This window comes from Pinus tabuliformis, chromosome J (genome assembly GCF_031772625.1).
Source record: "Pinus tabuliformis cultivar Carrire ecotype Pingquan chromosome J, CPIR1, whole genome shotgun sequence".
Classification (NCBI taxonomy): Eukaryota; Viridiplantae; Streptophyta; class Pinopsida; order Pinales; family Pinaceae; genus Pinus; species Pinus tabuliformis.
The window spans coordinates 17265092-17280165 of record NC_142295.1 but is presented as its reverse complement, the minus strand read 5'-3'; the positions used below and the strand labels follow the sequence as shown (position 1 = coordinate 17280165).

Genomic DNA, 15074 nt, shown 5'->3' with positions numbered 1-15074 from the left:
AAGCAGTGAATGAGGGGTAGGGATAGTGAATACGGAGGAGATTTTCAAGATCCGAAGAGGCAACAGCAAGTGACAGAAGTGATCCACACAGAAGCAGCACAGAGACTGTGCAGAAGCTGACGTAGAGTAGTTCGATTTAGCTCAGGAGGAAATCGATTCAATTTCCAGACGCCAGGAAAGCCTTCCAAAGGGTCAGAGAGTCACTTCCAGCAGCAGAGACAGGCTAGACAGCTTGATCAAAAGTAATGTCGAGCCACACGTCTGAGAGAGTGCAGAGGCAGCACAGAAGGGCTCATGCTCGGATTTGGATAGCCAGTTTTGTGTAAAAGCTAGTGTCGGGATTGCTTGTGGGGTAAGAGAATTTTCTCTCTAATTATTTCTATTAGATACTTGTTGATTGGATTGCTAGTTGGGCATCCATAGATTGTACTCAGATTTTCACTGCTGCATAATAATAAAACCCTCACTGTTGCACCGGTTTTCCCAAGTTGGGTTTTCCCGGGGACAATTATCCAAAAATAACGATGTCATTTTTATTCTGTGTGCTAGAATTTTCTCAGTTTCCAAAGGTATTATTTTCCGCAGTTTTATTTGTGAAGTTTGCAATGTATTTATTTTGATGTTGTTGTAGCAATAAACTGAATAATTAATTTATCAGTTAGAAGAAATAATACCAGTTGTTGCAATAGGAGTCCGGCTTCTGTAATTTTCACACTAAATGGGATCAACCTCTCTGGTTCCCGGACCCAGAGGACTTCAAAATCGAAGTTCTCTGGCCCTCGTGTCCAAAACTCCAAGAACAGTGCTCAAGTTCCAAAGTTTTAGTTGAAAGTCAAGCCCCAAGCTCGTACCTCCATTTGTACCGCTCCTCCTTTGTAAGATTCGTTCTCTTCCACCTCCTTCATATCTAGGGTCTACAATCATAATTTCTATTAGAGAAGCAAAATTCTACGTACAATTTGAATTGATCAAATTAAATGCATGTACATACCTAGTTTTTCCATTTGATCTTGATCCCTGGCTGATGTTGCACAGAGTCCTCTACCTTTGTTACCAAACTTATTAATTCCTCCCTCCCTATCTGGGACCAATCTCTCTAGTTCCTAGACCCAGAGGACTTCAAGATCAAAGTTCTCTGACTCTCGTACCCAAAACTCCAAGAACAGTGCTCAATTTCCAAATTTTTAGTCGAAAATCAAGCCCCAAGATCGTCCCTCCATTTGTACCACTCCACCTCCTCTGTAACATTTGTTTTCTTCCACCTCCTTTCCCTCAAAAAAAATACCCCCACCTGTTTGTAGTCTATGCAACCCTCTCCACCGCCCTTGCATAAAATCCTCCCCAACTCCTGTCGGCTCCCTGTCACTTGCCATGTCCTTTATGACTTTCAAGCAGTCACCATCTTCCTTGTTTTAATATATATATATATATACCAAATGACTTTTATGACGATTGACGTCAATATCAAATGTCAAATAAATATAGTATATATATAATGATTTACATTAATGTCAATTATTGTTCACATATCATATATCATATATCGTATATATATGATGATATACATTACTTTAATATATATATATATATATACACATTAACATTAATTAATTTTATTGAACAGTTAATAAGTTATTACACAAACATTTGAGTTTAATTTGATTATACATTGGATGTTGTTGAAGAATCTAGGGCAGTTAGAATTGATTAGATTCTTCTTAGCACGATAACTATTTGTGAGGTGATTTCAATTTTTCTTCTTATATCAATCTTCACTTATTATTATTAGTGTGTGTCTTCTTTAGTTTATCAAATAGCTACTAAAACAAATAGACAAGAACACAAGATGTTGGCATCTTGCCAGGGCCAAAACCTCTCCCTCTTGGAGAGCAAAACCCGCACAAAATTCTTCTTATAGACATTCCAATTGATGAATACCAAGACCGTGAACCTTGACCTACTAGGCCACTCCAAGACCAAGACACCAATCCTCTTCTTAGTCACTGTTGAGATCATCATCATCATTGTTGTAACTTGTACCATGACTGCTTCTTCAGCTAGAATGTTGTTGCACAATGACTACTGCTACGTTGAGATCTTTCTTACTATTGTATCATTGTTAGACCTTCATTGAGACCTTGATGCACCAATGCTTTACCTTCACCAAGAACCTTATCTTATCAATAAGTTCTTCATTTATATATATATATATATATATACACCACTGTTCTTAAATCTTCCTCTTCGTTATTATCATGACTATTGTCATAATCATAATGATGATTGTGTCTAGGATATATATATATATATATATATATGCAACGAGATCCTTCCTCTATCATGAATGTCGAGGTCATGATCTCATCATCTCCTACACTATAACCTTCACGAAGATTGTAGTCATGTTCTTCATGTACTAAGGTCCACTATAATTATGTCGAGGCTATATCACAGTGACCCTTTTGCTATACCAAAACCAACGTTGCAATTATCATTATAGGGATAATATCGGCAAGGGAAAAAATCAAGAAAAAATCATAAAAAATCGTAAAAATCAGGAAATAATCAGGGAAAAATCATAAAATACAAAAATATTCATTTTTTTCAATTTTTTTAATATCTAAAGCATCTACAACATAAAATAAATATATTGACACATAAATATGATAAAAGAACTAATATATAAGATGTGTAATATCATTTATAGTGCTACATCACACATAACAGTGAATCATGTCCTGAATAGTAAGTCCTGACTCCTGAGTCCCAACTCAGCCTCAAAATATCAACAAAAAATATAATGGTGTATCTCATATCATGAGTCATAATGTCATATACAATGAAATGAACCAAATAACTAAAGTCTAATACTACTGATTTCCTCTGCCCCTCTTGCGAGAAAATGCAATAGCTTTCCCTTCTCTCTAAATGTAGATGTCGGTGGAATTGGCAGTGGACTCTGTTGTGCTCTAGAAGCTGAAGAACTAGGAGTAGGAGCTACAGGAGGTAGACCACGTCCTCTATTGGTGGTAGGGGTAGCCTGGGTAGGTGGTGTCACCTCCTCCTCCTGTTGCTCCTCCTCCTCCTCCTCCTCCTCCCCCTCTACGCCTTCCACTACCTCCTGCTCTAACCAATCATTGGCAGACTCCATGAGAGGCCTCTCGGCCTCAACCCTCCATGCAACAGTGGTGTCAATCCCATCCAATGAGATGGCCTCCATATCAGGTATCCTCTCAAGTTGCCTCACCCACAATCGAAGATTGTAGTAAATGTAGACCATGTCATTAAGTCACTAGGACTCCAACCTATACAAAGATCATGAAATAATAATTATAAAAAAAATATTGTTTAATAAATTCAAAAAATTAATTGGAAATTTGCAATATTTTAAGTTTTAAGTTTAACCTGTTGCACTTCTTGTTGTGTATTTTTTCAAATACACTCCAGTTGCGCTCACATCCTGAGGAGCTGCATGTTTGGCTGAGGATTTGAATGGCAAGCTTTTGCAAATGGGGTCCCCTGGCACCATACATTCTCCACCATGCATCTACAACAAAATTACAAATAAAATCTTAAATAAACACAAGAAAAAAAATGAAATTTGAAAGTTGCAGCAAAGTATGAAGTTATGAACTTGAAGATAATCAAATTTGAAACAAACTAAAAAATACCTGCCATTTTAGTCATCCTATCAGTCACAGCCATCTCAAAGCCAAATGTGCCACCTGCCATCCTGTATGTCTCTATTTCTTTAGAGATTTTTGTACGTTCTGTTGGAGATCGCACCATCCTCTGAACATAGGTTAAGAATCCATCCATGATCTCAGCATCAAATACGAACCCACATGGGTAAGAAAATGCGGGGTTCAGGTAGATCCCTACAGCATGAATGGAACGATGGAGTGTGTTGTTCCATCGTTCATCAATCACTTCCCATAGGAGGAGTTGTTTCTGAAACCCCTCATCTCCCTTATCATCATAGTAGGCCCGAATGGATTCTTTGGCCCTATCCATGGCCTCATACAAATAGCCCATTGCGGACTTCTCACCATCAACTAATCGAAGAACCTTTACCAAAGGTTCAGTAACAGTGCACACCTCTTGCACTCCTGCCCAGAAGTCTTCCTGGTATGAAACTAATCTGCATATGGCCTCTCCCTCTGGTTTGCGGCTCATTGTCAAAGCACGCCACTCCTCTGAAAAAAACATTTTCTTCACATCCCACATAGAATTCAAGAAGAATTGAAGAGATATGAAACTGGTGGCAAACCATGTAATGGCGGGGTGCACCAACTCCTTGTTGTTAGTGAATTTTCTCATCAAGCCAAGCACAAATGTATGATTATATATAAATTTTGTAATGCTTTTTGATGAGTCAACAATATCTTTGACAAAGGAAATTTTTCCTATGTCCTAAAACATCAAATCAATACAATGTGCAGCACAAGGTGTCCAAAATAAAGTAGGATGCCTCTCCATAAGCATTCTGCCAATAGCAACATAATTTGCAGCATTGTCCGTTATGACTTGGACAACATGTTCTGCACCCACCTCCAAAATAAACACATCCAACAAATCACATAAAGTTTTTGCATCTTTGATATGTGAAAATGCATCAACAGATTTCATAAACATTGTCCCCTTGGAACAAATAACCAAGAAGTTTATAAAGGTTCTCCCCTTTTGGTTGGTCCAACCATCTGACATCACAATGCACCCTGTTTGTGTCCATGATGCCCTAAACTCCTCCAATCTTTTGGTGCAGTCAACCTTTTCATTTTGAAGAATTTGGCCTCTAAAGTCATCATAAGAAGGGATTTTGTACCCTGGGCCAACAGTTGCAATAGCATCAACAGCAGGTTGGAAAAATGGATTATTCCTTGCAACGCTGAAAGGAATATCACTCCAAAGGAGAAAATTGGCCAACAACTTGTCATCTTGTTCTTTCTCAATTTTTTTAAGCATTGAAATGATAGATGGTTGTGAACCAGGCATGGTTCTAGGAACAAAAAATGATGATGCAGCTACTGGGTTGGTTGTAGATATTGATGCTGAAGTAGAACCAGTGCCACTTCCTTTTTCACCTGAGCCTAACACCCTCTTTGCTAGTTGCTTCTTCATTTCTACTTTGGCCTCTCTCTCGTGCTCTAATTCTTCCAATGATCTCATGGCTCTTCGAATGATTTCCAGATTTGTATTTTTGCAAGGCCCTACATCAAATCCAAGGATTTGTGCAAGGTGATACTTCAATCTATAAACCCCCCCGGACATATGATGCCCACACAACTTGCAACTCAAGTTTATTCTATCAAACCCTCCATCAGGTTCACCAAATTCCCATAGAGGGTCCAATTTCCTTGGCATGTTTGTAACTTGGTTGAACTCTGGACTCTTGAGTTTTAAATTTGTAAGATGAAGTCGGAACTTTGAACTTTGAAGTTGAACGGTGAACCTATGGCAAAATAAGGATTGCAAGTTACAAAAATTAAAAAAAATTACATACATGAGTAACATGACAAAACACATTGAATTTTTGACAATTTAACAAACAAAAACACCATCAAATCAACTCAAAAATATTTGATAAACAATGGGTTATCCAAACCCAACCAAAAACAAAAAAAAAAAAAACCAAAACAAAACACATAAATTTGGTGCCCATACCGGTTTGCCGGAGAAAATTGATCCTCTCCTCCTCAGCTCTCAATCCACCAGGGTTTTTGAGTCGTTTTTCTCCTCCTCAGCTCCCAATCGACCAAGGTTTTTCTCCTAGGTCACTCCCAATCCACGCCGTTGTTGCTATCTGTCCAAATGAATTAAAAAAAATTGTTTTTTGTGTTATAAACCCGCTGTCTGCCGGCCTAGCGATAACAACCGATCGAATCGTGATAAAAACGAAATAATCGCAAGTTTTTCAATTTATCGCGATTTTTTCGGAAAAAGTCACGAAAATTAAATAAATAAAAAAAAAAAAAAGTGTAAAAATCTGGCGATATTATCGCAAAAGTTTAAAAATCGTGATTTTCCGATATTATCGCGATTTTCGCAACACTGATCAATTCGGCCTCCTTAGAAATACTAATTCGGCCCTCCTGGAAAATCAATGGCTATTGCAATTCAGCCCCTCCTAGAATTGACAAACTCAGCCTCAAATCAAGTGCAATTCTGCCTCTTTGGAAATAATGATATCGACTAGCAATTTCGGCCCCTTGATGTAAAGAATTTGGCCTCCTGCAAACAATAAGCTTGCTCAGAAATTCAACATTCACATCGAGGGTTTCTTCTTCAGAAAACTCGCTTCAACACCTACAATAATCACAAATGGAAGACCTAAAGTGATCTTCCCCAGTGGCCAACTAGGGTGGCACTCAAAGTCCACCAAAATCTGCTGAGAGTTTCACTTGAAACCCTTGTACCTCCCTTGAGCCAAGTCAAAATTTAGAAAAAGATCAATAGAATAGGATGCCGGTGAAGTGACCTCCTCTCCCCTCTTAAAGATTTGTTGGAACCTTTCTCCAATCTTCTAAAATCACCTTTATTATTATTTTATTTGATAGAGTCACTTAAGTGGATTTTTCCTTAATTTCTCCAAGTGACTTTTTCCGCTTTTATTTATTTATATTATTTAGAGAAAATTTCTTTGTCCCCTTAGTAACTTCCCCATTTTCTAGCCTAAAGGAGAAGGGTTAGGCTAGAAGAAAGATAACTCCATGCTCAAGTGATTGGAGACATTACAAGTCATCAACACAGAATGTACATTATAATGGTAAATTTTGATGTAGATCAGAGAGGGAAATTGGTGATGTCTCACCAAAAACAGATACCCTAATATTCATCCCACGATTCCAATGCTACAACTTGCTTGCACACTCACTAAGTTCAGTTGTGCTACCTTAGGCATGCACACCCTTGTCACAGATACATGGACCTTGACATAGCTGAACAACTCAACACATTGTCGTATGCGGAATCCCATGAGTTGCAACAAAATTTCCTCTTCTGTCTCTTCATCCTCCCAAATTTTATATGTACGTAATTTAGGATAAAAACACTAAGGAAAGGGATCGCTTCATCTTCCCTTGGTAGAATATTTATACACCACCCTAAATTTGTAAACGGGTTGGTTGTTGGTTAGTGGTGTATTGATTCTTCTGATATCTTGTTGTATAGTCAGATCGAATTAATGAAAATTCAGAGTTGAGTTGTGCCAATGTGCATTTGAATGTTGAATGTATGAGTTTATTTTTGTCTGAGTTAGCTTCATTATTTGTTGTGTCATAACTTGTTAAACACTGTGTATATAACTTGAACTCATTGCAGCTATTGTTTTGGTTATGCTAATTCAACTAGTTCATATCCAGATCAAATTCAAATCAACACTTTGTTTCACATGTAATTGTTAGGGATTATACACTCTATTGTAAAGACTTGCTCTCAAAGAATGAAAGAAATGGAGCAAGATAGTCATATGGAATGGCTAAAGGTGAAAGTTACCAATCTTAGTAGCAAAGTCAGGAATATGAATGGACAAATGACCAATATTGCTCATTTGCTTCAGGGATTAACAAACTCTGTCATAGTGCTGCAGAATGTTGTCCACCAGGAGCCCTCTCAAGGCAGCCCAAACCCTAAATCAAGTGGAAATAGAAGAACTTCATTGCCAGAACTAGGAATTCACAGGTTTTAGATTAGCATTTGCCATTCATATTTCAGCCAGGATTTGCATTTTGAGGAAAGATGCATTCTATTGAGATTGGATGAAAAGCAGAGATACTGGCTCTCTTTTGCTATGCTTTGTAGGAAGGGGTAATCTCTATTTTTAAAATTTGGTTCATCGATGTATTTGTTATTATTCAACAATGGAAAATAAGATGTGTTTTCCCAAAAAAATCGTTTTCCCATGGTTAGCCATGAAAAAGTATTTCTTGTTAGTACATCATGCAAAGTTTCAACTCTAAGCAATGCCATCCTAAAGGACCTACCACTGTGAATTCACTAGCTTTCAAAGTGAGTAAACTATTGCTTCTATGCTTTAGAAAACCCAAGACATTATCTCTTGTTATTCAAATTACATGAAAATACCAGTGACTTTCTCTCTCAAGACTCAACAGCAATTCCTTGTGCCTGAGGATGTTAAAAGTCATTCATTATAGTACTCTACTACAACATTTTGACTAAATTTTTCATCAAAAAGATTCATTGCTATTATGCTTCTAACATTTGCCTCAAAAACAAATAGGAGGAGGAAAATAGATAAGATGTTTGTGTCTTACCAGCACGTCAAAATAGACGACCTGGAACTGTTCAGAGCCCTTCTCAATTTTATTTGTTTTTTGGTTTTGCAAATGAGGTGAGGTTAAAACTTCAAGTAATAAAGCAAGCATATTGTCTCCGAGATGCTGAAGGGAACCAGGCAGCAGAAGTTCCAATTTGTCATTCTGCAGGTCACAAACTAACCATATTAGCATGCCTCCATTTAACACAAATAAGAACACAAATTCATTCTTTTCTTTAAGTATCACAAACCCATATAACAACATTAGGATGATGCTGACACTTTCAACATGCAAGGCAACAACACAAATACATAGATACAATTAAAATGATTGTTTGGAAGGAGAAAACAGATTGTAATTGTAGTCAATCATAGGATTTGGATCAACAAGGCGTAAATTTCTAAGCCCGGCACAAGAATTAATTCCCAATAAATTTTATACCCAGAAATAAATTGCAGCAGCCAATAAATTATGATTTGTAAAATGACCACTACTTAGCTTTTAACAAATAAAATGCACAGCAGAAACAATAGGAACAACAATCACACAACTGACAAAACTTTTACCTTAGAAACCCACAATGGGGAAAACCAGTAGCGAGTTTGTTCTTATTGGCTCAGGAAGATATGGAATTTTCCTACAAACATTACAAAGCTCCACAGGAGAAATTCCCGAAGCGAATACCCAGCTGTACAGCCTCACCAAACTCAGCGAAAATCAAGCCCTATGCATGGGTTGCATCACTCAGCTCCTGCGTCTTGCATCACCCAACTCATGCAGCCTACATCACTTCTCGTGCGGCCTGCGTCACCCAGCTTGTGCGGCCCTGTTTCACTTGGCTTGGTCGCTGATAATTTTCCCTGCAAATCCCTCCGAACCCCAGCGAACACTTTGTTATACAGTGTTTTGTCGCACTCTGTTAAATTTAGGAAATAGTGGTATGTTCTATGCTTAAGAGCATTTTTACTTCAATTTCTCTATTAGCGCAATATCCATGATCTGATTAGCAATCACATCAACACGATAGTAAAATGCAGATAGAACATAAACATAAACAGTAGAAGACAAGCCAAGACAAGAGGACACAAGATGTGGCACCAGCCAGGGTCAAACCCCAATGTGGGGAAACCCTTGATCAATTCTTCTTATATATTTTTCAATACTTCAGCAGAGAGAGAGAGAGTACAATGATTTAAAGTCAGTACTGACTTGCCAAATAGGAGATCTGACATCAAAGTTCTTAACCATGAAGTTGACTCAATGAAATTGCAATTCTGGTACCAATGGCTGAAGATGACTATACTGCAATTCTGAATACTTGTCACAGTTGTTCATGGACTGAGTTTTGATTACTGGTTAGGGCTTCTACTGAAACCTACAGCAGCCCACTAACCCAACCAAAACTCACATAATCTGATGCAGCTTCCTTCCCTTTATAACATCTGGGAACTCGCTCTCCTAGAAGACTACTCCTGCACTCCTTTTAAGCTTGTTTAGACCTCTAAACAACTGCTACAGGACTGCGGCAAGTTCACCATAGGTACGTCCCCTATTTGGAAGAATTCCCAGCCATAACTATCCCAGAACAACCCTCTTTTATTGCGGCCTCCCTTCTCTCCTCCACGCTGATTGACCTGGGCACTTCTTGCCCTCAAACAGACCCACGCATCCCTGCAATAAGGTGATTAAGGCTTGCGGCCTACCTACATCTCCTTTCTGTGCTGCAGCCTACATGAGACAAAGGATACTCACCTACAAATATGCCCCAACAGATTTGCGGTTATACCTCTCCTTCTCGGCCTTCCTGTAGGTGCAACTGCCCTTCAAATAATCATGAGAAGGCTCCAACCACAGCCTCTCTACCTCGTTGAAGTACCTGTCTTCCTACAGCCGAAAACAGAAGTATGGATGCCCTAATCCGAGTTTCTCCAACGAGCTCCTTTTTCTCCCTTGCGTTACTACTCATGGATGAGTACTTGGATGTGTCAAATGAGGAGAAAGCACCCCTATATAAACCAATCGGTGGGGGTCAAGAGACGTGACTATTGGATTAGGTGAGCCGACATATAGAAGAGGCCGACCTTGATAATTTGACCATAATCAAATAAATTCATAACTTCATTTGTACATGTCAGAATCGGATGATCTTTAGATCAATCCTACACCTCTCGGAGAGAGGAATCCAAGAAAATTATCAGTTGTCATAAATAAGGTGACCCACATGGAGTTTGGTCCTAGTTGCCAATTTTAACACTTCCTCTCAACTAGGGAGAACTCCATCTGCTAATCCATCTGTCAGTCGGTACTATCTCTGCCATCAATGCACTAGTCTGCACTGCTCTGCTGAACTATGAAGAAGAAGTGATCGAGAATGTATCATACCATTCTCTACTGACCCAAAGTCAGTCCCAAATAAAAGAGTGTCTCATGCCACTCTTACTGACCCGAAATCAGTTCCAATAAAGAGAGTGTGTCATACCACTCTTACTAACCCGAAGTCAGTTCCAATAAAGAGAGTGTGTCATACCACTCTTACTAACCCGAAGTCAGTTCCAATTGATCCCATATCAATATCATCCTAGCATAGGGAGTACGGTAGTACACGATGTGTCCATCGATAGTACTATGGCCCCTTTCCTCATTTCCCTACTCATTGGCCAGATGAGAGGTACTTCCCATGAGTCCCAAACTGCATGGGTAGGATGTCTCAGCGAGAGAAGGATGAAGCATTCATCCTGCCTACATGTCGCCACGGGTATCACAGGGGAATGCTGAACCACTCATCCTATACACAGCAAACCACTAGGGGAAGGATGAACCACTCACCCTATGGTTGCTCATCACTCCAAGTACACCAAGCCCCCCCGAAGCTCCCAAAGCTCAATGTCCATATCATACAGGACCCTCATAAGAGGGTCTCTCCATGACTCCTAGTCGTTCTCGAAAGTCAAGAATTTGACCTTTCCCATGGGCTTTGTCAGAATGTCGGCGGCCTGCTCATCAGTCCCAATATGATGGAGCCTTATTGCTCCTCGTTGTACCCGGAGCTCCCAAAGCTCAATGTCCATATCATACAGGACCCTCATAAGAGGGTCTCTCCATGACTCCTAGTCATTCTCGAAAGTCAAGAATTTGACCTTTCCCAGGGGCTTTGTCAGAATGTCGGCGACCTGCTCATCAGTCCCAATGTGATGGAGCCTTATTGCTTCTCGTTGTACCATATCCTGGATAAAGTGGTACCTGATATCGATGTGCTTGGAGCGATCACGAAATACAAGGTTCTCTGATAATCGGATGATGGATCCCACTCTGGTTGTCTCAGAGGATCACGGTGGTATCCAGCACATGTCCAAATAGCTCACTAAAGAGCTTCCTCAATCAAACAACGTCACAGGAGGCCATACTCGCAGCTATGTATTCGGCCTCAGCAGTGCTCAAAGGAATTGACTTCTGCTTCCTGTTCATCCAGGATATCGAAGCAGAACCCAAAGAGAAACAACACCCAGAAGTGTTGTTGCGATCCACCAGACTGTCGGCCCAATCAGCATCAGAATAACCATGCAGCCTCACATCTCCGACAAAGTATCTCAGTTCATGGGAGATTGTGTCCCGAAGATATCTCAGAAGATTCCTGGCACCAATCCAATGTATATGATGAGGCCCAACCATATATTGGCTCAACGTGTTAACTGCAAAGCATATGTCCGAAAGGGAGATCACCAAGAACATCAGTGCTCTTATGAGTTGACTACTCAAAAGCATTTCCCAATTTCGGTCTGGTAGCATTATCACATAACTTCTTGAAGTTAAGTCCTATCGGGGTAGTCACAGGCTTGTAGTCAACCATCCAAATCTTTCACAACATATTTTCCTTGAGATAGGAAAATTTCTCTTGGCTTTTGCCAGACCTCTAATCCTAGGAAGTAGTGCCTAGATCCTTCATCTCAAATTCAGAGGTCAACTCTCTCTTGCATGAGAGGATCTCAATAATCATCATGGCTCCCTTTAAACATTGGAAATGTATGCTTGTTCAAGGTATATCCATCAAGTAATCTACACCCTGCTATTCATTCTTCGGCCTGTACATCAAACATGTTGCCTCTTAAGTAACAAGGATATCAGTTTTAGAGTCACCAGATATCATATCAGCGATCATGAATCAACACCCTTTGACATGGCTATCTTTCTTGAAATACTCTATGGCTCCCTCTCAGGCCATACGTCAAAGGGTCTTTCAACGATGAGATTGTTAAATGATTTTTGCCATGTGCATGAAACTACTCAATAAGGATGATCTCATCCAGCCATTTGTATCCATATAACCATAATAAGTGACTTTTCTCTTACTGCAAACTATCTTCATCGTCAGAACTGCCATGGAAACCGGGAACGCGGTTTCCATCTTCTTCTTCTGCCTCGGAATCATCTTCTGGATAATAAATTTCTCCAGTAGGGTCTTCGTCATAATCACAGTAGAACAGATCCCAAATAGTAGGTTCTAAGGTATCTGTGAATAGAACAGCTAGCTTTGGCTTCTGTCCTTTTTGTGGACATTCGTTTGCCCAATGACCTTCCTTATTGCAAATAAAACATCGGATTGATTTAGCCGGAGTCTTTCGGTATCGAAGGAATGGTCATTTTTTTGGAAAGGCTTCTTTCCAGGCTAATATGGCTTCTTGTAAGCTTTTGGCTGAAACTTACTCTCTGAGGACCAATGCTTCTTGTGCGGATCTTTGGATTTACAAGAGCATTTGGGGTTGCAATTGAAGGGTCCCTTACCCCAATTGGGCATCTAGCCAACTGTTGTGCAAATCTTATTTGAAAAGATCTTGTTGTACTCCTTGACGTCAGTCATAACACATTTAGTTAAACAATGTTCTTCAATGACTTTCTTGATGTGGCCATGGACCATTGCTAAGGTCATGCCTGACAGAGAAATATGTTTGTCCTCAAAATATTTTTTGATAGCAGTGGGAAGAACGCCAGGCATACTCTGGATATACCTCTTGAGGTATGCCGTATTAGCATAGGAATTGGATTGGATGAGCCAATCCTGCATTTGACAAAAATAATCTTCCATAAGACCAAGATTTTCTAACTGGTTAGACATAAACAATTCACTGTAATGGTCTAGATCTTCATCAATTGTAAGGCTGACAAACTGTGCACGTAGAGCAATGAGCAACTGAACAACAGGATCATTATGGCCAAGGATGGCTTCCTGGGCTTCTGTGGAGGTGTAATGCCACAATGTATGTGCTAAGCCACTAAATTCATTGATAATGAGATGTGCAATGCTACGGAGAGAAAGGGTAGGGTCATCAATCTGTTTTTTCGTTGCCCAGCTATTGAGGAGACTCATTGCATTCTCCATTTCGATCTTAGGCTGGCAATTTCGAAAAAACATGGGTTCTTGCGGCATAGCTTCAGTGGCTGCACTCATAGCTGAAACTTCAATCGTTGTTACTAATATGGGACAGGATGTTTCGCAAACTTGCGTAATCCGCAAAGGGATACCTGGGTCTTGCTTTACATAAATAAGGAACTGATTTATCTGGTCCTTTGAAATGGCTGGACCCTTTTTTTGCACCTATTGCAAGAAGGATGTTGTGACCGAAGTAGCTACCTTGATATCTTCTTCTTCAGCTGTTTGAATCCCAAAATTCTAGGTAGGTAGCTTATGACTAGCTATGTTAAAGTTGAAAGTGTGCCTAAGCTTGTTCTTGGGATTATTCTGTAAACATAGTCAACTTTGAGGGTTTGTCCAAAATATAATAGTCAGGGATCTGAACCTTAGATCCTAACTTCTTGATGATTGGGTAGTTATGGACAAAACCTGAGATATAGCTGCCAACCTTTGGTCTAGCTTTGTATTGGTTGTTGTAAGGACTGATATGTCAACTATCTTGTGATCTAGCAATTCTAATCTTGCTAAAATCTTCCCGCACAATTCCTTTTCTTCAAAGACTACTTGTTTAACCTTAAGGACGTCACTGTGCAAATCATCAATGTTCTTTGACTCAAGGTCGAGTTGGAGATTTACATAGTTAAGTTGTGCAGTGTTAGTACCAGATGCAGTGGTTGCTGGTACTGTGGTGTAAGGGATGAGTTCCCTTTTTTTTACCATCATCATCAAACTGTCAAAAAGATATATAAGGCAAGTTCCTTCCTGGAGTGTAGGATTCTTCTCCAGTGCTAACTTTGATAGTTTTAGTTGTTTCTTCTCAGGGTAGCCGACTGAGCATGAGAATGTGAGGTCTTTCTGGCTTAATAACAGTACTAAGCTTTTGTATCAGCTCATTGCAGGCTAGACACTGTTGGTGCTGACCTTTGTGTTCCGTAGTAAGCTTTGTTGAAGAGCTTGCGGGATGGTTTTGGACCATCTCTGCAACCTTCTCTCGAAAGGTTGTTTGAAGTTGGGTTGGTAACCGGAAGGATTGGGTAGTAGCATTAAATGGAATTGGGCGTGCTTTGGCAATCTTTTGGCTGTCTTTCAGTAAGGCTGATTGGTGGTACTGTTCATATTTAGCTTCCCAAAGTTCAAGATATTGGATTCCAGTCCATTCAAATGTAATAGGAGTTGTAGATTTACTGGAACCAGATTCCACCTCACTTATAAGTTGTGAAGTATGATGGATATGGGGTTGTAGTGGGGGCATGTTGTCATTGCCAAAGCGAACAACAGTCAAAGTTTTGAGCTGAATTATTTTAGATAGGCGTTTCATGTCAAAACCTTGGGGATGAATATAAGCTTGCAGAAGGTCATAGATGTAAGGGTCATCTAATGACATGGAATAC

General features: G+C 39.7%; 1 protein-coding gene across 1 annotated transcript in view; it reads right to left on the bottom strand.

Moving 5' to 3' along the window:
• LOC149225193 (Zn-dependent exopeptidases superfamily protein) overlaps window positions 1-15074 on the bottom strand; it is a 608410-nt gene that overhangs the window by 356246 nt on the left and 237090 nt on the right. The window contains 1 exon segment of the mRNA XM_089379887.1: window positions 8274-8438. Within this exon segment, the coding sequence (XP_089236013.1) occupies window positions 8274-8438 (165 nt within the window).